The sequence below is a fragment of the Phasianus colchicus genome, chromosome 2 (assembly GCF_987193195.1).
Source record: "Phasianus colchicus chromosome 2, bPhaCol1.hap1.1, whole genome shotgun sequence".
In the NCBI taxonomy this organism is placed as follows: domain Eukaryota; kingdom Metazoa; phylum Chordata; class Aves; order Galliformes; family Phasianidae; genus Phasianus; species Phasianus colchicus.
In genome coordinates this window covers 41,543,432-41,565,271 of record NC_143437.1, presented here as the reverse complement: position 1 = coordinate 41,565,271, position 21,840 = coordinate 41,543,432, and the positions used below count along the sequence as shown (strand labels likewise).

Here is a 21,840-nt window from a genome sequence, read left to right as displayed (position 1 = left end):
CTCAACACATACTGAAAGCTTGCATGTCTGTAGATTGAGAGAAAATCAGTTTTCACCTCTCCTTACCTCCCTTTTCTCTTTTTATTTTCTATTCCCACATTTTTGAGGAGAAAGTGGAAAGAAAAGAGGGATGCAAAGTTTTTAAAATATTCTGGGGAAAAAATATACTAAAGTGAGGCAATTAAGAGGTATCAGATTTTTTTTTTTTTTAATAAATATTTTCCCAGGAATATTATTATAGAGCAGATTTGTATCTCCAAATGCTTCTAGCTAGAACCTACCCCCTCTTTTTTCAGACATTTTCTCACTGTGAGCACTGCATTTAATCTGTAGGATGACTGCAAGTTTCCAGACTTCAGTGCTGCCAGACCTGACACAAATCCTGTTCAACTACAGCCTCCTTATATTTTGTTTCCAAGCCTTCAGTTATACTGTGTATCAAGCTTCTGTAGTAAAACGTTAATTTAAGACAAAATATTCAGTAGCTTGATGAAGAAGTTATAATTTATGTAATTCCTGAAAACAGAAGGAGGTGGCTTCTGATTTTGCTTTCTAGTAGGTATTTAATGGGAATGGATAAAGTGCTAAGTGTGTGTGGAATATTTTAGGTGGAAAATCCTTTGGTTTTTTTTTGTGTCTACTGGCACATGGAAAACAACACAAACAACACTGAAATATTATCCAAAATTTACTGGAGATGGAATTTATCTCTTTGAAAAGCAGTCTATTTTTCTTGATCATATTTCTCAACGAGGAATGTGCCAAAGCCAGACTGCACAGGAACAAATCATAAAAGAGCATTCTTAGGCACAATAAGGGTATCTTTTTAGAATTAAAATGTTTTTTTCATTTGTGGTCATGTAACTTTTATTTAATTTTCAAGTTGAATACAGGGTGAAAATCTTAGGTGAAGTAGAAACTAGTAGTGCTAAAGCAATAATACTGCACTGAAGACTTGCAACTATTTGTAGTTCCAAGCTTTCTCAGACTTTCAGAGCAGGAATTTTAAATTGGCCCATATTAGGCTTATCCAAACTATTTATCAAATCAGTGTTCTGTTCAGAAAGCCTAGTCTGGCCTTTGGTATGTAAAATATCAGAAAGCTGTAGCTTTAGTTTTTATTGCAAATATTTGATTCAGTTCTAGTCAGACTATATCTCTCCAAATGTGACGGTTAGCAAATCAGGAGAAATATTATTGTGCCAGGAAGGATTCCAGCACAGCATTCCTTATTTTATCTTAAAGCTTAGCTATCTAAGCTCTTAGCTATCATTGCTGGGTGGTTGCAAAACATGAAAAAAAGAAGACAACAGAAAGAACTCCACACTGCCTGCCACTGTTGGATGCTTGTAGGGGAGAGTTTAGACTAAGACTTTGCTGTTTTTGTTTGAATTCTGAATGCAGCAATAAAAATAAATAGTGAAAGAATCAGCCAGTCCTTGTCACAAAGCAAGTCTCTTTTTAATATCTGTGTCAGGCTAAATGTCTGTGCAGGCATCTTTTTTGACCCAGAAAGCTAGTAATCTCTGCATCTTTGAAACTGAAACGTTGAGCACATATAGTTTGTTAGATGTTTGTTTCCTTCTACTAAAGTCTACTGCTATGTATTCACTTTGTTGATACAGGCATGATGAGTTACTGCATTGAATATGCCTTGCGTTATGCCAGATCTCCTAGAAAATGTTCATGTTGTGAGTAGTTTGTGCCATGGAAACGAAACTGTGCTGTGGATGAAACTTTTAAATGCCAATTGACCTACAAATGAAGCCCATTAGACTTTCATTCAATAGTTACCAGTTAGCAAAAGGGTATAGAATTAGAAAAGCACAGAGGTAGGAATAAACCTGGTTCATTGTTAGGACAATTCAGTAAAGAGTTCAGCTCCATAGCTTCATGCACTGTGTATATCTAAATCTAAGGGCAAGTAATTGTATATAGGTATTCTAGCACACTGGAGGGTCAGCAAGGGAAACCTGTACTGAAACAGCAAGAGATATTTGAATTAGCTGTGTCTATGCTAGATCTGCTTTTTCAAATCTATGTGGATTTAGAAGCACTTTCTGTGTCTCATAGGAGCGAAGTATATGTGGAAAGCACTCAGGAGAACATTTTCCTTATTATTAATCACTTTATAAGTAGCTTTAACTGAGTTATAAGTATTTCTGAAATATTCAGTGACATATTCTATCAATAACAAAATACCTAAATAAAGTGTGAAGTGCATTTTATGCATAAATGCATAACAAGCCCATATCTCACACAGTGTCTCGCACAGCAAGTGAAGTCTGCTTCACTGTATGGGAACTGGGGAAGGTGATTTTATTTTTACTGAACTATATAGCAAAGCAGGAAACAGCAGATGAGTAAGTGAAAATTTTTTCAAGGAGACTGATCTATGCCTTTGACAAGCTTCTTATTTTTCTATGAGAGAATCTGACATCCCCCTGTGGAGTCTCAGATCTGCTGTTGTACAAAAAGTCACTTTTTAGGTGATATTTACACCCTTGATGAGTTTGTGTCATTATTTTAAAGATAAACTTTAACTTTCTGTTAATAGACTTCTCTCTCTGATATATTATTCAGATTACTAAGATTTGAAATTGATGAATTTTTTTTTAAGCTTGGTGTTTTATTCAGTGTTGAAAATAAGACATAAAACTAAAGATCCATGTTATGCTGTTACTAAGTCTAATTCTGTTTTCAGAATTTCCTTAGTACTACAGCACCCTTAGTGTTAAATGAGAAATTCTTCTGCTCCTACCCCCTCAAGTGTGAAAGAATCTGTTTCTGGATGCCACAGCTGCCTACTGGTGCCACCTTCTAAAGCTGAAAGCTTCTGCTGTTGCATACTAAAGCTTAGCACAGAATTAAGATTAAATTTCACCTCTGCCTTCCAGACATTAGACTCCTGGATAATTCAGAAAGACCTGTCCAAACAGCTACAACACTGCAATTTCCACAGTTTTGTGTATTCTGTCCACTCCCATGCACTCTTGTCTTCAGTTAATTCCCTCAGGCTCTATATGTCTTTGAGTAACCTCTGGTTGCCTTTCCAGTCTTGGTGCTAAGTCATAGTGGTACCATCAACGCATGGGCCAATGTTCTGTGCTAAAAACCATCAAGCCCTGTGTTAGCCCAGTTTGACATTTAATACTGTCCAAATTAGATAATTTAAGGTACTCATGCTCAGTTTCTATGCCAGGAGTATTTTTTTTTTCCAGCAAAGTTCTGGGATGTAGAAGTCCATTTACCTGGAGATGAAAGAATGTGTTCTCTCTGAGTCATCCGTTAACATAATTCAAAATTACAGTGGGCATTTATATCTGCAAGATTAGTTTTTCCCATTGTCTGAATGTAAAGGCAAATAATGTCTCATTTCGGCCATTTTTTTTTTTTTTCAGACCTTTTTCAACTGTTACAAAAGTCTAGCCCTTAAGTGTCTTGAATTCTTTCTTTCCTTTAGAAAATCAGGTTGAAACCGGCAGTAGGTTCAGAAGATGCTACACCCAGGGCAGAAAATGAGGTGATCAGATATAATCTTATAAATGTATCCTAAATAATAATGTAACAACTTGTTTTGGCTTCAGTAATGTTTTATTTGGGAGGAAGTTAGCACCTTTGAATGAATAACCTAACATCCATTAATATTCTGAAGAAGAGTATTCTATGTGTCGTCTTTTTAACTTGACATTCCTGTTACATTCTTTCAAAAGGTTTGGATTGCATCTCTGAATCTCAAAGTTATTCCCCTGTGGTACTACATTGATGAAATAAAAAAGCAGATTTAGGAATCATGTTTTGGCTACGCACAGTTTCAGATGCTCAGCTTGATAAAAGAGCTTCCTCATGGGTATTCTGAAGCATAGTAATGCCCAACAGCTTTAAAACGTTTCCATGGTTATATAACACAAAACAAGGGTTCAGACTTGAATTTTATATTTCACTAAATTTGGTCATTGTTGATTTTAAAGCATATTAGATCATCCACAAATAGGAGGCTTTTAGAACATCGAGCTGTTTAGGAACAAGTGGTGGACAGTTTTGGAGAACTTCTCTTTTGCCTTGGCATGTTTTTTAGGATAATTCATATATTGGAGATAATTTACAACCCTGATGGTACTATTGCAGAAATCTTATGTGATGGAATTTATATCACTTTCCCTTTTAGACATTTAAACCACATGTCATTCTAGAAAAACGAGGACAGAGGTCCAACAAAGAACTGATTTATTTTCAGTTAAAATACTAGCTACATTAAAACCACATGTTATTAAGTACTGTATAACCAAACCATGCTCAGAATAAGGCTTATGATACCAAAGCTTGCCTAAAGTATTTCATTCCTTTTTTTTTTTTTTAACCCCATACTTTGGCAGTGCATTCTTTAGCAGACTTTACCTGAGCTGCATAGCACATTGACTATAGTTTTCCCTTGAGAAAACAAGTTGTTAAAGTAACAGAGAACAAATTAATTCAGTTCCTTATTATTTCTTTCAAATTTCTAGATGGTTGAACTTTTCTGTCCATTTTAAATGATAATACATCCCTGTGATTCTGTCATGAAGCAACATAATACAATTAATATTGTTTAAGACAGAAATTTAATTTTTAATAAATGAGACAGTTTGTTGTTTGGGCACGTTACCAATATGGACTGTCTGACTCTCATAACGCTCCTGGGAGAGATAAATAAAATCTCATTTTACAAAAGAATAAACTAATGCACAGAAGTAAGGCACACAAGTCCAAGACCAGAAGGGAAATCAAAATGAAGATTAGAATTAGGGGGCCCCAATTTTGTGTACACAGGGCACAGACTCTGAGAACTAGTTTATACTGTCATTATCCTACACTTTCCACACCACATTGCTTAAGACCTGAGGGGAATTTTTTGGTTAAAGTTACCTGACACTTGGTGTAGATGACCAGTGAAGAATTCATCCTGTACAGTGGAATTTTGCAGTTGCACTAGGCTTCCATGTTGGCTTTTTGCATGCGTGTCTTGGTGATGCTAGCACAGGGAGGGTGCCTGGAGGAAGGGGAGCTTAGCTGTCTTACCTGTGTTTGAGTAACTCCTGTGGACTAGTAGAGGACAAAGGCATGTTAAGATGCTTGGGTATCCAATGTAGTAAGGCAAGTGTTGCCTCATTGTCCATATTCTGTTCAGTGTGCAACTTGCATGAGCTACAAAATCCATCCTTGCATTTTCTAAGAACTGTACAAACATTCACTAATTAACACAATGCTCCTTTCTTGTAGATAATTGATGGACAGTGCATGCCCTTAAAAGGATCTGGCCAGTTACTGTCAAATAATCTTTAAAGAAGGCAGAGATCAGAAGCAGCAAATTTCTGTTTGTATGCCTAAGATCTTTCTAATTCAGACGTTACAGTCACATCTTGAAATCATTAATAGTTCCTTAGGCTTGCCTGGTATTCTCATTTGTCTTGAAATTGCCTAGTTTAAGCAGATCCTGAAGTATTGATTCTGCATCAACAACATGCTAAAATTTGCAGTGGTTTTAGAAAAAGAAAAAGATACAAAAGCTTACGTTATGTGTCTTTTCACAGCTTTTGAATGCCTAATTGAAATGTCATATCTTTATTAGACAATAGAAATATTTCAGACAATAGCAGCTACTCAGTTAAAGCTTACTAATTTGCTGCCTTGTCTTGGATGGAGACCAGTACTAAGGAGATGGTGCAATGAACCACAGCAGTGGCCAAAAAAAACCTGCTTGACTAGTGCTAAGTCTAAATCGTAAGTTGTTACACTAAATTTTAGCATGATGTGATTTAATTCTAGAATTATTATTATACCACCTGTCTGCCCATGCATTGTATAGTGTAGATATATGTGAAGTGAAGTAAAAATATATGTATATCTGTGCCTGGTAGGCACGACTCTAGTCGTAACTCAGTTCACTGAGTGGTTGAAGGAAACAGTATATAAACTCACAGGAGGAAGCTATACTCCTGCTGCCTACTTTGTCGTTCCCAAAGCACTAGAAAACTGATCTCAGCGCTGCTGCCACCAGCACTGGAAGAATGTTGTGGAGCATGAAGTGGCAGCTATTGTTTAAATTTGTTGAAGTACATATTTTTTGGCCTTCTGCCCTTTTGGCAGCTGCGGAAATGGCAAAGTTGTCACTTAAAGCATGTCTTCATCTCATATCTGTGTACTGTCTTTGAGATGGCAAAATGTTAGTTTTGCATACTCTGTTAGGCAGCATGAGCATATTTGGGCAAACCAAAGGTACTCGCAAGCTAGACAAACAGTCAAACGTTGGAGGACGCTGATGGTTATGTTAGTAATTGACATATGCTCCTCAGTAAAAAAAAAAAAAAAAAAAAAAAAAAGTCATGTGAAAGTGAATTAGGACAGTATGGCCCAAAATTGATTGTTTTCCATTAATTTTATTTCAAAAGTATGATGCAAAATATCTTATATTTTCCCTGATTATAATTCTGATTCTCTTTATGTGGTCTTGGAGCCTTCTTTCCTGCCCCCCTCTACTTAAGGTTATTTTCTATGTTTCATTTACATTTCATCATCCAACTGACATCTTCTGCCTTTGTCTAGATGTTTCCAGATGTGTGGCTGAGAGGAAGTACACCCAAGAACAAGCTCGAAAAGAATTTCAGCAAGTGTTTATTCCAGAATGCAATGATGATGGCACATATAGTCAGGTTAAATTTTTTTTTTGTTATCTTGCATGTCTGAAATCATGTGTGTGTTTGCAAAGGGTGAAGAAGAGAGAAATATAAAGAAAGGAATGTAATTTCAAAATGAAATGCAATTTGCCCTAACAGTGATGTTAAAAAACAGAAGGAAAACTCACATTTTGTGCCAGCTGAGCCTTGTTGGTTTTTTTTTTTTTCAGTGTTGGCCAGCAAAAGAGCCAAACATTACTGTTATTCAGATGATACACTCCCTATTCTTCAAAGCTGAGACAGCTGAGTCATTCTTGTAGTCCTGTGAATACTTGTCAGATGGTAAAATATTTGGAGTTTCTGATCTATTCCTGATCTGAACCAGAAGTCGTGTGATTAGAGTCCATATCAGTGCTACTAGCATGAATCGTACAGGATTATTCTTTTTCCTCAGCTGAACTTTAGCACAAGCAAATGGCTGTGCACAAGCACATGGCTTATTTACTTAGGTTAGATCATAGAATTCAGAAGGGTCACATCTAGATGTTTACTCTGTGATACACATTCCAATCATGGTTGCCTTCTGCTCCCTTTGTGATACATTTTAATTGTGGAGTTGTGCAGAAAGCAATCCTTTTTGTTTTAAGCATGGTGAGGAAGTGATACTGGCCCTCAGGACATATAATGCAATTGATTTCTAAGAGGAATTCCAAGAGTTTCCTTCCTGACAGCTTGGGATATGAATAATGCTGGCAAAAGCACTCTGTCCTGCACTTTCAGTGGTGAACAATATGTTCTCTATGCGGAAAAAAAATCGAGATTGCTTGCATCGGGAATAGTTTATGTGTCTCTTGAGGAACTTTGTTGTGAGGTTTTCTTAACACCTGCACTCTCCTGAAATAGGACATAAACAACCACATATTTCAGTAGTTTCCTCTTCAACTGGATTCTGAGGGTCCTACCACACTTCTGTTGAAGTAAGCTCTTTATGCTAAAGAATCATATGTATGATGGTCATTATGGTGCGTTATGGTTTACCATTCTACATTTTACGGATGTACATAGCTGCATGCACTAATGTTGTGAATGCTTCAGGATAATAGATGCACGTCTGACAGACTGCATGTGATTCGTGTCATTGCTGACAGGTTCAGTGCCACAGTTACACTGGATACTGCTGGTGTGTCACTCCCAATGGTCGTCCAATCAGCGGTACTGCTGTGGCCCACAAAACTCCTCGTTGCCCAGGTAAGGTTTGTTCAGCCAGCTGAGTCTTACAAACTGTCTTACACATAGTAGACTTTAGTTGTGCCATCTGATTAGACTGAATAAGAACGTTTTTCATCGGAGAAGTTGTTCAGCACAGAAACAGATGCTTGTAGAAGGTTTGGAATCTCCATCCTTCAGCATTTGCAAAAGTTGACTGCACAAAGGTTGTTCTATATTTTAAGCTAGCTTTGCTTGATTTCTTCTGAGATCACCATCAACTTAAATCTTTCTATGATTCTGTGATGCATCCACTTTGTTTATTTTATAATATAGCTATTGAGGGATTTTTTACAGTGGTCATTTGTATGATGATTATGTCTAACTATGTGAAACCATGAAACTGACTTGTGGAAGTAGATCTTTCTTTACTTTGTAACTCTCATGCTTGTAAACTCATTGCAAAAAGAAAAAATAAAGCCTGGAGGGCTTTGGGTTTTTTTCTTTGTATTTTAAGTATTTTGCGGAAAAAAAAATCCAAACTCAATGAAAAATATTGATTGTGATGTCTTGATGTGTTATAGCCCAGAGAAAGAACACCCACAGCAAATCTTATGAATGGCCAAATCCAGAGGAGAAATAAAATTTTAAAAGAGTGCTGAGAACATAATGAAACCATTGCCTGTAGAAGTTAACTGGCAAATCAAACTCATTGCCATGTGTATTGACCTGTGTCTTTCATCAGGGCAATTAACAAGTTAACTGTTTTTTAGGAATTTGTTTTTTGGCTTTATTTCATTGACACTGATAATATATATGAAAAATCCCCAGTGCAGGATCAGTTGCCAGAATTGCTATTCACCTTGCTTGAAGCTGATGTAATTGAATCCTTTCAACAAAAATAGCTCTAAAAATACTTGAACTGTACATATTTTGACTCTGCTTGTGCTGCAACACCATTTTCTGTCAGAATGGAAGAAATAACTTGAAATTCCAAAAAGGTAACTCTGTAACAGAAGTGGATTAAAGCCTTTTCCAACCTTAATAATTATAAAATAAGGGATATTTAGTTTAGACAATAGGAATAAATTCTTCATTCAGAGAGTGGTGAGGCACTGGCACAGGCTTCCCAGAGAAGATGTGGATGCCCCATCCCTGGAGGCAATCAAAGCTAGGTTAGATAGGATCCCAAGAAGTCTCATTTGATGGGTGGCAGCCCTGCCCTCAGCAGAAGGTTGGAACTAGATCTCTAAGGACCCTTCCAACTCAAGCCATTCTATGATGATTACTTTTGACTGAAAATTTTAGTGAATTAGTTACTGTACATTTATTATTATTAATATTATTATCAAGTAGAAGCTGCAGGATAGATTCAATTTAGTTAATAGGTTGATGTGAGAACTATCCTATCTGGAGAGAAACCAAACCCCAGTTCTTCTCAAAGGCACTCATGTGCCTAGCAGATAAACTACCAGACTGCTTCAGCTCATTTTGAGAGGAGTGGGAAGGGAAATCAGTTTTGCAGAAGTGCTGAGGAGAAGGTCACAGTAGCATTTGATTTTAATTTAGTAGCTCCAAAGTAAGTAGACTGCTCCAGTGTCCAGGTGAGTATGTAGGGTCTGTTTCTGCTCCGTGGAAGTTCTTGGGTAATTTTGCAGTTGTTATTGGATCCTTTGGGACTTTTTCTGCAGATTTTCTGCCCTGCTTGTATCACTGCTCTTAAATTTCACTGCTGACCACTTCTTCTTTGTCTCTCAGGAAAGAAGTCCAGCTACAGCAGAGCTCGGATATAGATATTTGATGTACTAGGAGATTTTGATGTAGTGGTGGATAAGAGTTCAGTCTTGAATTGTCTGGAGAAACTGTCTCATTCAGTAGAGAAGGCAGCAACAGATATTCCAAAAAGTTACGTGGGTAATAAGGCAAAACTTTGCTTTTATATTGTAGCACAACTGCACCCCTCTCTCATTTCCCAGTATGTTCAAAATTGCCATCTGTTTAGAATAAGATTTATCCCCCCCACCTTCCCCCACCCCCCCACACACAGAAATTGAAACTTTCCAGATCACCATTGATTCCTTTTTATACTTTCTCCTTAGTTCCACCATGCACAGGAATTATGGACAATATGTTAGTAGGTATGCTGTTGTTGGGGAGATATACTCCTGTCTTAACTATTGTTCCAGGAATGCCATTGCTTCCAATACTGTTAATACAGTTTCTCTCTTAGGATGAAAAACTATCACATGCATATTTTTTTTGTGTATCTACAATAGTTGTGTGAGTAATTTTGTGTTCCTTCTGCTGTTCTGGTTGCTCTTATCGAAGCTGTGTTTTTTTTTTTTTTTTAGAGACAAGAAAGTAGCAGGTTATGAGGTGCATTAAAAAGGCACAACTGATTGATGTAAAACCTTCAGTTCATCTATTAGATCTTTACCTGAAAGAAGCTCCTCTTCCGTCCTTCCCATTTCTTCCCACTGCAACACTTGTTACTGCCAAAACACACCTGATAAATCTCAGAATGCCATTCCACCCCATGGAAATAATCTCCATTACTGTAGGAGCAGTGGTGAGAAGGAGAGTAAATCAAACACATTCCCATGACAGCATTGGAAAGAAAGCTCCTTAAAAATGATGAATGTTCCCACAGTCCTTTCACTAAAGAACACCAGACATAAGAAAGACATTTTTAAAACTCCTCATCTCTTATCAGTACTAAAGGGAGCTGCAGAAATTCCATAGGCAGAGTCTTGGGAAATGGGACAGAAATGGAGAAGCAGGTGTTAAATTATTGTTGGAAAATATTGTGTTTTACTCTAGGGTTTTTTTTATGCCATATTAACTCTTTTGGGCTTCTGTCAGTGGGATTGCAGAGATACAGCAGCAAATTTTATTGTTCTGTAATGTAGTTTTTCTACCTCATATTTAAAATGCTGTTATCATCTCTTAAGTCCAAAATCAAGTATCTTTAAATGTTTAAATCTCTTCCTGTCTGTATAATATAATCGTCAGATACTATACTGGAAATGGATGCATTTGGTAAGGTAACAAACTCTTTGGTTTATATTGTATTGTTCTTTTTATGTTGGGAAAATTATTCATTCTTGATTTATCTAGTTCTTCTGTCCCTATATGTAGTACTTACCCTATACACAATTCCCTGTCCACAGTCAGACACACCTATATCCAAAATATTATGCAGGATGGGAAATTTACTTTCCTGTTTCTTGATATTCCATATCAAATATTCTTTAACTAGAGATTAGGCTTTCACTTTCTCCGCATCTGATCAGAACTGTAGAAAATGTATGTGCTAAAATCACAAATCACAAAACATTAATTATAGTCCCTGGAAAGTTTATAGTGCCTCAGAAATCATATGACTGAAAATGGGCTGTATCGTGGGTTTCACCATAAACTAATGAATGATTCTGTGATTTCATGTTTAATGGCTTCAAGCTGTGCCAGGGGAAATTCAGGCTGGATATTAGGAAATACTACTTCTTTGAAAGAGTAGTCAGGCACTGGAATGGGCTGCCCAGGGGGTGGTGGAGTCACCAACCCTGGAGGTGTTCAAGGAATGTTTGGATGTTGTGTTGAGGGACATGGCTTACTGAGAACTATTGGTGATAGGTGAATGGTTGGACTGGATAATCCTGTGGATCTTTTCCAACCTTGGTGATTCTATGATTCTGTGATTCATTATTTTTTTTCTTAATTCATCACAACCATGAGCAAACGGAGGAGAAAAGGTAAAATGGCACTAACTTCTTCTTAATGAAATAATGCTGCTGAATCTAATAGGTCTCCTTGACCCCTTGCCTTCCATAAATATTCTTACGTGGTTATTTGGTTGTTTACAGTGCACTGAAAATTAGGAAGCAGATTGTATTGCATTTTACATAAGTTACATGTTGCTATTTCTATTTCATGCCTGGCTGAAAATGTGAACATTTGTTGTGAGTATTGAAGACATAATTTCCTAGAAATTTGGAAATCCATCTTGTTATCACCATTTTAAACTAGCAGTACACAAATATATTCAGAATTAGAAAAAAAATGGATATAAGGTCAATTATCTCTCCACTTCCAATTTAGAAAAATACCCTTTCTGATACGTAGTTTAAAATTCAGGATGAAAGAGTGTGAAGGGTACTGATTGCTCTTTTTATGAAGTTCTGAGAGTATTTTTCTTCATTTCTTAAGACTACAAAAGTTAATGTTTGCCCACTGAACCTAATTTTCCTAGCATTCATCTAGTTTTATAGTGAGATTAGTTTCACCAAGGCAAAGTTAACCTTTGTGAATGATACTATCTTCCACCATCTATCCATCAATTTTCCTTCAAAATTTAGGACTAATAATAGCAAAGTGAAGAAGAATATCAAATCTGGTGCTGAGTGTACATAGAAACAGACAATATTGTTCTCAAACTGAGGCTTTGCTTATAACTCTGTAATGCAAAGGAACCATCAGTGGTGCTTCATCACACATACACCTAGGCTGAATACTGTTTGTACTCACAAACTGGTGTAAATCACTGTGGTGTCGATGAGAATGAAACAAAATCTGTATTTGCAAGAAAATTTTTATATGTACTCCTGTACCCCAAAGTTAAAATGAGAAACTATGGAGTTAATTGCAACTTGATGAGATTTGAGGAAATACTGGATCAGTGGTCTTTAGTGCAATTAGGAACACCTGTAATTTTGTGCATAGTACTTTCTAAAACTGAATTATCCGAGTTCAAGCTTGGCCTCTCAGCAAAGTCAGGCCAAGTACCCAAAAGCTCTTCATTGCGTAAAAGCAAGCATCTGCCTTCTCTTCAGGATGAACAATGGGAATTAGTATTGCAGTCTTTAGCAAGTCGTCCCAAACACTTTGGGATATACTGTCTTTGAAGATACTGGCTTTTATTTTTCTTGTCTGAATTAATACTGATGCATTGTTAAGTATATTGAACTTCTAATAATTCAAAGGCAATGCAATAAAAACATACCATCATGCAAAAATGAAACAAGTCCAAATTAGATTATTTTTGATATGGATATACAAATCTGTTAGAAGCTGAATCCTCCAAAAGGTAATGCCAACTTGGCTGCATTATTTTTTTGTGGATCCAATTGACTTGCCAAATCTGTGATATTAGTTGCCTTTCCTCCGGCAGACTCCTGTCTACACTTCATGCTGAAGTAACCTTCCATTCTGTGTGGTAAACAAGGCCTTTGATTTAATAAGCTTTCTCATTTAAATTGCTCTGTTATAACATCTTTATTGTGCTGAAAGGTTATTCTGTTTATAATCTGCAGTGAGTTTTGGTCAATTAAGGCAACCAAATTATTTCATACACTTTGAGTATCTGTCAAGTATTGTTTGCTTTAATCCTGGTGTATGTAAGGAGAATTGATCAGTTAAAAACTGATGGATAATGTGTCTTTTAACTTTTGATCACTATATTTGCCCCTTGTGAGAGGAAAAAAAACCCACAAATTTCATTTTAAACTTTATCGTGTCAGAGATGGATATAAAGACAAGTGACTAGCATGAGGATCAAACAAACTGTTGCAGGAGTGAGACACATAACTGAGACAAAAGGCATTGTTTCTTTTTGAACCTTGAAGCCAACTAGCTCTTGTAAAAACTACTACGGAAACCAATGGATTATCCAGTTCTTGACGACTTCCAGTGAAGACTGGTGGGCTGGCATTCAGGCCAGTAGAATAAGCAGTCAAAACACACCTCCTGCAGATTTCATTACTCCTTTCACACCAGAGCTGCCAGGTTTCCAGTTCTGCGGATACCTCTTTCCTGCAGCGAACCCAGGCTCAGGCTCTTAATGCCTTGTTCTGCCTCTCCAGCACACACAGTGCAAAGCTAAAATACTTGGTTTACAAAGGAAGAATTTAATGTTATTATTGCTGTAAAAAACAACAACAACAAACAACTAATTGTTGAAACCGTGTTTCTTAGAAAAAAATTTAAATATGAAAATATTTTTTTCTTGTTAATTTCTTTCTACAATTGCAGGCTCAGTGAGTGAGAAACTGCCACAAAGAGAAGGTGCAGGAAAAACAGGTAAATATCTTAAATGACCCTTAAATAGGGATTAAAATAGCTGTGGGATATACCCCTTTGATTTTTCATAGTTCTAAGTATCAGTGAATATTCATCTCCTATTATATTTGCATATATAATATGCATATGTGTATATGTGACACATTTTTCTAGTCTTAGCCCTATGGAATTTGCTATTTTATACTGTTTGGAAAATAACTTTCCTTCCCATTGCCATAATCTGAGCTGTTTTCTCATGCTGTTCTCTTGTCCTGGAGGACAGATTATTCTGTCTCCTTGATAAAGCCAGCGTTCTGCAGTCCCAAGATCTTGGGAATGGAGTTCTTGCTTTATCTCCATATCAACCAGTACTCATGTCATCTTGGACCCAGCCCTTTGTTCTACATTGTGATTAATTAAAGTGATCGCTTAAATTCATGGCCAGATGATTGTTATTCTTAGAGATAGATCACAGTGTGTATCTTGTTGGCAGGACAAAATCTGATGCAACTCCAACATAACTGGTAGATTTAAATGAAGGGGAGATATCTTTTAACAAAATTAAAGCTCACACTCTCCAAACACTATAAATAATTTTAGACTTGGCTGAAAATAACATTCTAAATTTTGGTGCCAGTTAGGATGGGATAAATTAATTTTAAAGAAGTTTCTTCTACTTAGTGTAAATGCTAATGACTATCCAGTTTGGTCCACCGTAAATATAACTGAAGTAAGTTTTACAGGATTTTTTACAGCATTGTAATATATCCCAGATTTAAGTAATCCAATGTACTGTTTGGAAACTCAGTGCCTTTTTTAAGAGTAGTAGTGATGAGGTACTTGAATAAGCGCTGGAAAATTGATCCTTTCTGTACTTCCAGATAAATTTCTGGGAAAATTTGTTTGGGGTCAGTACTTTTATTTTGACCTTTGGGCTTTATGAACTGTTCCATATATAAAATGTTGGGTTTTTTGTTTGTGAATGGGAGGGCACAGTTGCTGAAGCCTGTATGAATGCTCTTAGAACAAGGAAATTAAATGAAGACACTTTATTGTGCCTCTGTTTGCATTTCATGTATTTGTTTCTAAAATGGCACAGCTGCATTTCACTCACACCTTGTTTTTATTCTCCAGCACAAGCCTGTGGCACAAATTCTGATGTCCTTGTTCTCAGGTGGTCCATGGCTTTTCTCAGATACAGCTAGCTCCTTCTCCCCTCCCTTCTAACAAGTCACTGCCATATGATTTCAATGAAATAGCATTGTCAGAAACATCACAACTTCTTTAGGACCATCACAGGGTAATGAACTGGATCTGTCATCTGAGTTAAAGATGTGTGTTTTTGCTTCATAGTCAGTGTGGCAAAAATATTTTATAGTTCAACTTGACAGAGCACAATTGTAGTTTTTGGAATAAATTCAGAATGCCCCCCTTCCTGCCCAATGTCCCTCAGCATGTTCCTGTGGATTAACTGGAAGTGCACAGGTGGAGGAACTGATATTCAAACCCAGTAAGCTTAAGAAGGTCCTCAACATTCCTGCGGGTACAGAAGATGTGCCCCAAACTTGTTTGGTCTTGATGACTATACTCAAGAGAATACACTCAGCCTGAGACAGTCTCTTCTTTCAAAATGCCCCACACAAACTCAGAAAGCATTTCCTAGAGGACCATATCTGTTGCAGTTGAGCATCTCACTTTCTTTGAATATTTCAGTGCTGAACAAAAAACTCCAGCTGCTAACTTTGGAGGTCAGGAACTCTGCTTGAATGTTTGCAGATTTGCATGTTAAATCAAACAGAAACAAAGCTTAAAGGATTAAAGCATATTTCCCCTGCACCATAGTTCTCTCCTTTAGCCAGAGGAAATACTCGGACTATCTGAAAAGCACAAGTGTTAGAGATGGAAGCATGTTTCTTTTGAATCTTAGCTGACTGCAGGACCCTGTTCTTATTAAGGGAACTCTGATAACTGTATGGTTTGTTCATATCTATGCACATATGTAGTGGAATGTAGTGTCAAGTGCAGGTGCTGGCCAGGAAATCCTACGAAGTTAACTTTTGAAACATCTAATTAATATAAAAATGAGCTGCTCTGTAATTGTGATGGTATATTGAATTTTGTTTTGAACAAGGAAGTTGTATGTGCTTTTTCATTCTTAGCACAAAACGTTTTTATGAAAAGCAGAGACACTTCGACAGAGCACAAGCAGAAAACTAATGTGAATATCTTCCTTCACATTATGGGTACTACAGGATCTGACATAGCTCCTGCAGTTCCGAATGCTATTGCCTTTTAGATTACACAAATGTCCCATACTAAACATTTGATTTGTTGGAGATGAAAAGAAAAGCTCTTTCATTTTTGGGGGGAGAACTTAAGACCAGTCTTACGACTGTTAATACTGCAGTTAAGCACCTGAGATTTGGGATTTTAAACATGTATTTATATTCACCAAGTGTGCCTTAAATGCTGCTTAATAAATACTGTCTCAATGAACAGAGTTCTTTGTCAAGAATATAATTTTGATTGGGCTGATAATTATTAAAGCTTTATATTATATTATATTACAAGAGTTCTATCTTAATTTCAGGTAGAAACTTAAGATCAAATGAATCACAAACTGAAACTGTGTACAGAAAGATGATCATAGAAAAATGTTACTTAAACCCAAAACAGAATTTGTGGTTGAGCTCTTGGTAATATTTACCCACCAAAACTGTCTCTGAAAATCTGGAGATTTTCTGAATCTCACATGCTAATTGATGATCTAAATGCATATCTTTATTTTCGAAACACTGGGATATTCAATGGACACTCTGAAATTAATTAATGATCTTTTTCCACCACCCAGGAGATACCACAGAAATGCCAGCAAAACTAATGGGAAGTTATGGTCTATGGTATCATTAGAACAAAGTATCTTGGAGTTAGCTCCATTTTATGAGAAAATATGTGCTGTGAAGGTCTGCTAACTCAAGGTCTGAAATAATTTTAAGTGACAAAAACATGATATGGTAAAGATTTTAAACTGCTAATTTAAAACTTTCTCATAATGAAATTTCATTTTCCAGCAATGCTTCCACTGTATTTTACTGAGATGAAGATTATCCACACACTCCTACAATTTCTGTAAATTTTCATCCCTCTTGTTTCACAGTAATGGTTGATTGTGGACTAATGGAGATAGCTGACTAAAGGATAAGAATGATGCAAGCATTTAATCTATGAATCTTGCTTATAATCTTGCTTCATTTTAAGGTTTCAACATGTCTGCAACCTCTTCTTCATCTCAGGCTGCTTTTGCTTTCACAGGGCTTACTCCTTTTATACATTTACCCAATTACATCCTCAGAAGTGCTCATTTTTCAATTATAATTTATAGGAATCCATGTGCATCATTAAAAATGAAGAATTACTATCTGGGAAGCAACCTGGTCACTTCATGCCTTATCAAAGACCCTGCAATCAGTTTATCAGCCATAACCTTAAAATCCATCTATTTATGACAGATGTAGCCTGCAGATGTTATGTATCTGTGATATGCAGTTCATGCTAATAATGCTTAAGTTTCTGTTTGTTTACCGGCCGGGGCTATGTGCAAATCATTAGCATCAATCACGTATGTACACTTATTTAGCTTACTCTCATAATTGTAGTCTCCTTGCAAATCTTTTCCATTCTGAATTCAGATGATGCCTCAGCTCCTGCGCTGGAAACTCAGCCTCAAGGTGATGAAGAAGGTAAGTGTCAATAGGAGTTTAACAGTGTGATATTTCTAATGCAGTATGGACAACATCAAATTCTACCTTAGAACTTTGGTAACTGTGATAGCTGATTAGACTTCCTGAAGTGAAAAGAGATTAAAAACGTACCTTTTGGGGAATAAGTCAAAAACCACAGATAGTGAATTTGATGGGATAGTTCAGAGGTGACACTTCAACTGTGGATTCCTGACATAGCAAATTTGTTAGCAGTACTCAGGGCACAGACAGGTTTTAAACTTGAGCCACAGTGTAAATTGAAACTTAATAGCTAAACAAGGAAATTAAAAGCCCAAATGCTACCCTCAGCATGTGGTGTAGCAATGTGAAGTTGGAGGTTGGTGTTTTGTCAGGCTTATTTGCATCTGGGGAAATTCAGTGCTCTGTGAATGGAAAGCTCAGGGCTCATATGCATGTATTGTGACTATTGTGTGTAAGTCTCTGATCAGAATCTGATCTAAAGTCATTACGTATTTTGGGTCTGTGTTGGGTTATTTTAATTCTGTTTAAATATGATTTTATTCTACAATTACGCATTTTAACCCTTGTTATAAATGGAATAAGAAAAGCTATTCATGCCTTTCTGTGACTAAAGATTTTACCTATTCAAATGCAGATCAGTGTACCCTTTTTTCTTCTTAGTATCTATATATCTTTAAAATGGAACACGTATTATATATCTGCTAGTAACTTTTAGAAAACTGTAACATTTACAAACTTTTTTCTTTTTTTTTTCTTTCTTCTTAGATATAGCTTCTCGTTATCCTACATTATGGACTGAGCAAGTAAAGAGCAGACAAAACAAAACCAATAAAAGCTCAGGTAAGAAGCTGTAGCGTCCTTATTTTGTATGTGAAGGCTTATTTTGCCTGTGAAGTTATGTACTGAACCTTGCTTAAACTGCAGTTATGTAAGTGAAATGCTGTTTTAATAGTCATTCTGCTTCTGCCTTTATCATACAATAGGGAATTAATGATTTGCATTCTGATGATTTTGTTGCCTCATGGCATGCGTTGATTTGTATAGAAACAGTTTTGGCCAGGTTTTACTAAGTATAAACTGCCAGTACTCCACTTAAGTCTCTGGCTCATACCTGTATGCATTTGTGAGTGGATCTGACATTTATTTTTTTCTTCCTCTTTAATTCTCTGTCTCTTTGTTACCCACTTCCATTTTTTTCTGTTTTTTTTTTTTTTTTTCCTCTTTTTTGGTGATGTGCAGCAAGAAGGTAGTGGGGTTTACATGTATTTGGTACTAAAACTTTAGGAGGCAAACCTGAAAAGAAGAGAACTCCCATCTGAAACCAGCTGTCGATTAACAGGAAATTGGAAAGACAGTGTTACCAGTTTTTTAATTAAATCAGTTATCTGTTATTTGCAAGATTGCCAATTTAGAGTGGATTAATTATGTTGCCTTTTAAAATAATTGTTAAATTCTTGTTTGACTTTTTTTCACCACTGCACAAGGAATGTCAAAGTGAATGTCTTAAGACTGAAACCTCTGAAATATTCAGACACTCCCTTTGCTTTGATGGGCTTGGACTATGGGTGCCGACCTCACTCTTCCCTTCTTCAGTGGGATAATCTTTAGAGAACCTTCCTGAGTTTCCTGGTTTCTTTTTCTCTGGAGGAAAAAATGTTAGTTTGAACGGGAACATTAATGATACAGACCATTACTCAGTAAATCACACAAAAGCACATTTCAGATCAAGTGGAAATTGAGGCTATGATTTACCGTAAGTACTGTGCTTAAGTATTTTTCTGAATTGAGGCCCAAAGGAATTTAAAAAGACATGCCATCGTGGTAGGAAAAGCATATTCTTACTTACAAACTCCTTTATTAAGCTGTTTTTAACATTAAGGCAAGAGTTATTAATGCTTTTTCCTCTCCTTTATGCACCAGTAGGCACTTGGGGAAAGGACCATAAGCAGTTAATAGAGAAGAGAAGCAAACACTTTCCATGCTAAGGATTTATTCTGTCATTTCCTTAGCCAATGTCAGCAAGAATAAAAACGCTTCAGGAGATTTCTCAGTGTTAAATCTGTATAAAAATATGTCACTTACAGAAGTGTTTATTTCATTTTTACAGTGCTAGATTTACTAGTGAGATCTAAAGCAAAAGTTCTTGAGTTTTGCAGTGCTGCTGCAGGAAGTGAAAGCTTAAACATATGCACAGAAAATTAGGGAGACATCAAAGAAAAGACTGATTTGTAACTGGGAATTTGTCTCCTCCAGTCTTTCTAAAGACATTATTTGCAAAAGAAGAGAGACTGGCAGTATAGTCTGTCTGTATTGTGATAACTGGCCAGTGTTGCATGGAAGGAACATGCTGCTTTTTATTTAATTTTCTGAAGTAATAGAGTAAATAGTGTTTTATTACTTGGATTTTGCTACAGACCATCATTTTCAAGGTTTTCAAAATGTGTTACAAGTTTTAATTAATTAGCCCCAGAGGGCTTGATCCAACTGGAGTTTCATTTTCAAAACATCACCTGGGAAAACACAGGAGAGCACATATAGAAATGTAGCATAGACTGACTGCAAATATGAGTGACAACATTTAGTATAATATCTACATGAAGACCGCAAAGTAGGAAACTGAAAAATCCTGGTCTTGTTTAATGTAAATTGCAAATTTTTATACCAAAGTCTTTCTTGCATTGTCTGCCCTTACAGTTTGAATCTGTTGGCAAAGTCTGCCAGTGAAACTGACAAATGTGATAGAGGGACATTCTCACAGTTTAATGCAGTTTTTACTACTGCCTCATCAGACTGCTTTAAAGCACTTGTACATATGAGTTTTCTCACATGGAAACTATGTTGGTTGTCAGTGAGGTTTCTGTTTTGCTAGCTTGTTTTGTTTTGTTTCTCAGAGGCAATTGTTCCAGTGGGATCCCTGTGCACTGATCATTCCCTGAAAGTCATCTTCTCACAGGGGACCAAGGCAAACCAGGTTCCACACTCCAATGCTCACATTCATTCCAAACTGAACCTGGCTAATATCTTTGGGCTGTGTCTATCTGAGCAAGATTCAGTTCTGAAGTTAAACAGTCTGTATTTAAAAAAAAAAAGAAAAGAAAAAAAAGTGGCAGTGGAAATTAATATAAGAGTTTGTGTGTGTGCCCAATCATATCGGTTCTCATAGCCACTCCTCTCTAAGCACAGGAAAATGAGTAGCTTACAGACAGGAAAATGAGTAACCATTCAGTGACTTTGTATTTATTCTCATTTATTGTTGCATTTTCCAGATGTTGCTTTTAGCATTGACTGAACTGAAATTATGTGCAGTTGAAGATGTGTGAGCTAGAAAGAAAAAAATAAGATCTGTTGCACATTCCCAGTTAAAAATATATTACAAATTAATTAGAAGTTTTCTTGCATTACGTTCATTTTGCAATGTGAATATTTGAGATATTAAGCCAGTTATAACAGAAGAAAATAAAAATGGATATCATAAACACTGAGAAAAGAGCACAGGGAAGAGCTAGTTGCTCCCTTTTTCCAGTTGATATTCTTAGCAAGTTGTGTGCTGGCCTGCAGAAGCCTGCAATATTTCATTCTCAAATTTGCTTGTATTCAGCACTAGAGGGAGAGGTGAGGATTTCAGATCAAAGTACACAGATATGACCAAAATGTTGTACCCACTCTATATGCATTACGCTAGTACTGAACGCCTGGAAACTTAGTTAAATGAATATATAAAGTTGACTTGCATAAGAAAATAGCCTGAATAGGACTGGCTCCTTCAAGGCAAACTGCAGATTACGTGTTGAAAACAAAGTATTTTTTTCCCTGTTACCACCTCATTTCAGACTTAAGCTTATTTCCCTGCAACAATTGGTGAAGAGCCACACAAAAAACAGGACTTGCATTCCCAAACTGGTTTGTAAAAACAGACATTAGCTGTAGCTGGAGAAAGGGAGAGCATGAAAATAAGATGCTGAAATGCATGCATCTAGTGTCTTTTCATATGTCTTAGTGTATCTGGGATATGGAAGGTAAAACAGCCTACTAGAAGTCGGTGCTCTTCTGGCACTTACATTTGGAATGACATGTTGAACCCTGTGTACCTGAATTCAAATCATGAGAGGTAAGCAGATGCAGGAACAGTGATTCAGAATAAGTCTTCAAACATATAATTTTGTTAGTAAGTCCTCGAATTACGA

At 36.5% G+C, this 21,840-nt stretch overlaps 1 protein-coding gene across 7 annotated transcripts in view; it reads left to right on the top strand.

Moving 5' to 3' along the window:
- SMOC2 (SPARC related modular calcium binding 2) overlaps positions 1–21,840 on the top strand; it is a 134,531-nt gene that overhangs the window by 49,882 nt on the left and 62,809 nt on the right. For 5 of the 7 annotated variants that reach the window (XM_090135468.1, XM_090135467.1, XM_090135472.1 and 2 more), the window contains 5 exons: positions 6,583–6,689; positions 7,802–7,901; positions 13,887–13,934; positions 17,570–17,653; positions 18,422–18,496. In XM_090135468.1, the coding sequence (XP_089991594.1) occupies positions 6,583–6,689; positions 7,802–7,901; positions 13,887–13,934; positions 17,570–17,653; positions 18,422–18,496 (414 nt within the window). The remainder of the gene's footprint in view (positions 1–6,582; positions 6,690–7,801; positions 7,902–13,886; positions 13,935–17,569; positions 17,654–18,421; positions 18,497–21,840) is intronic. The other 2 variants (XM_090135471.1, XM_090135469.1) reach the window with 1 other exon arrangement.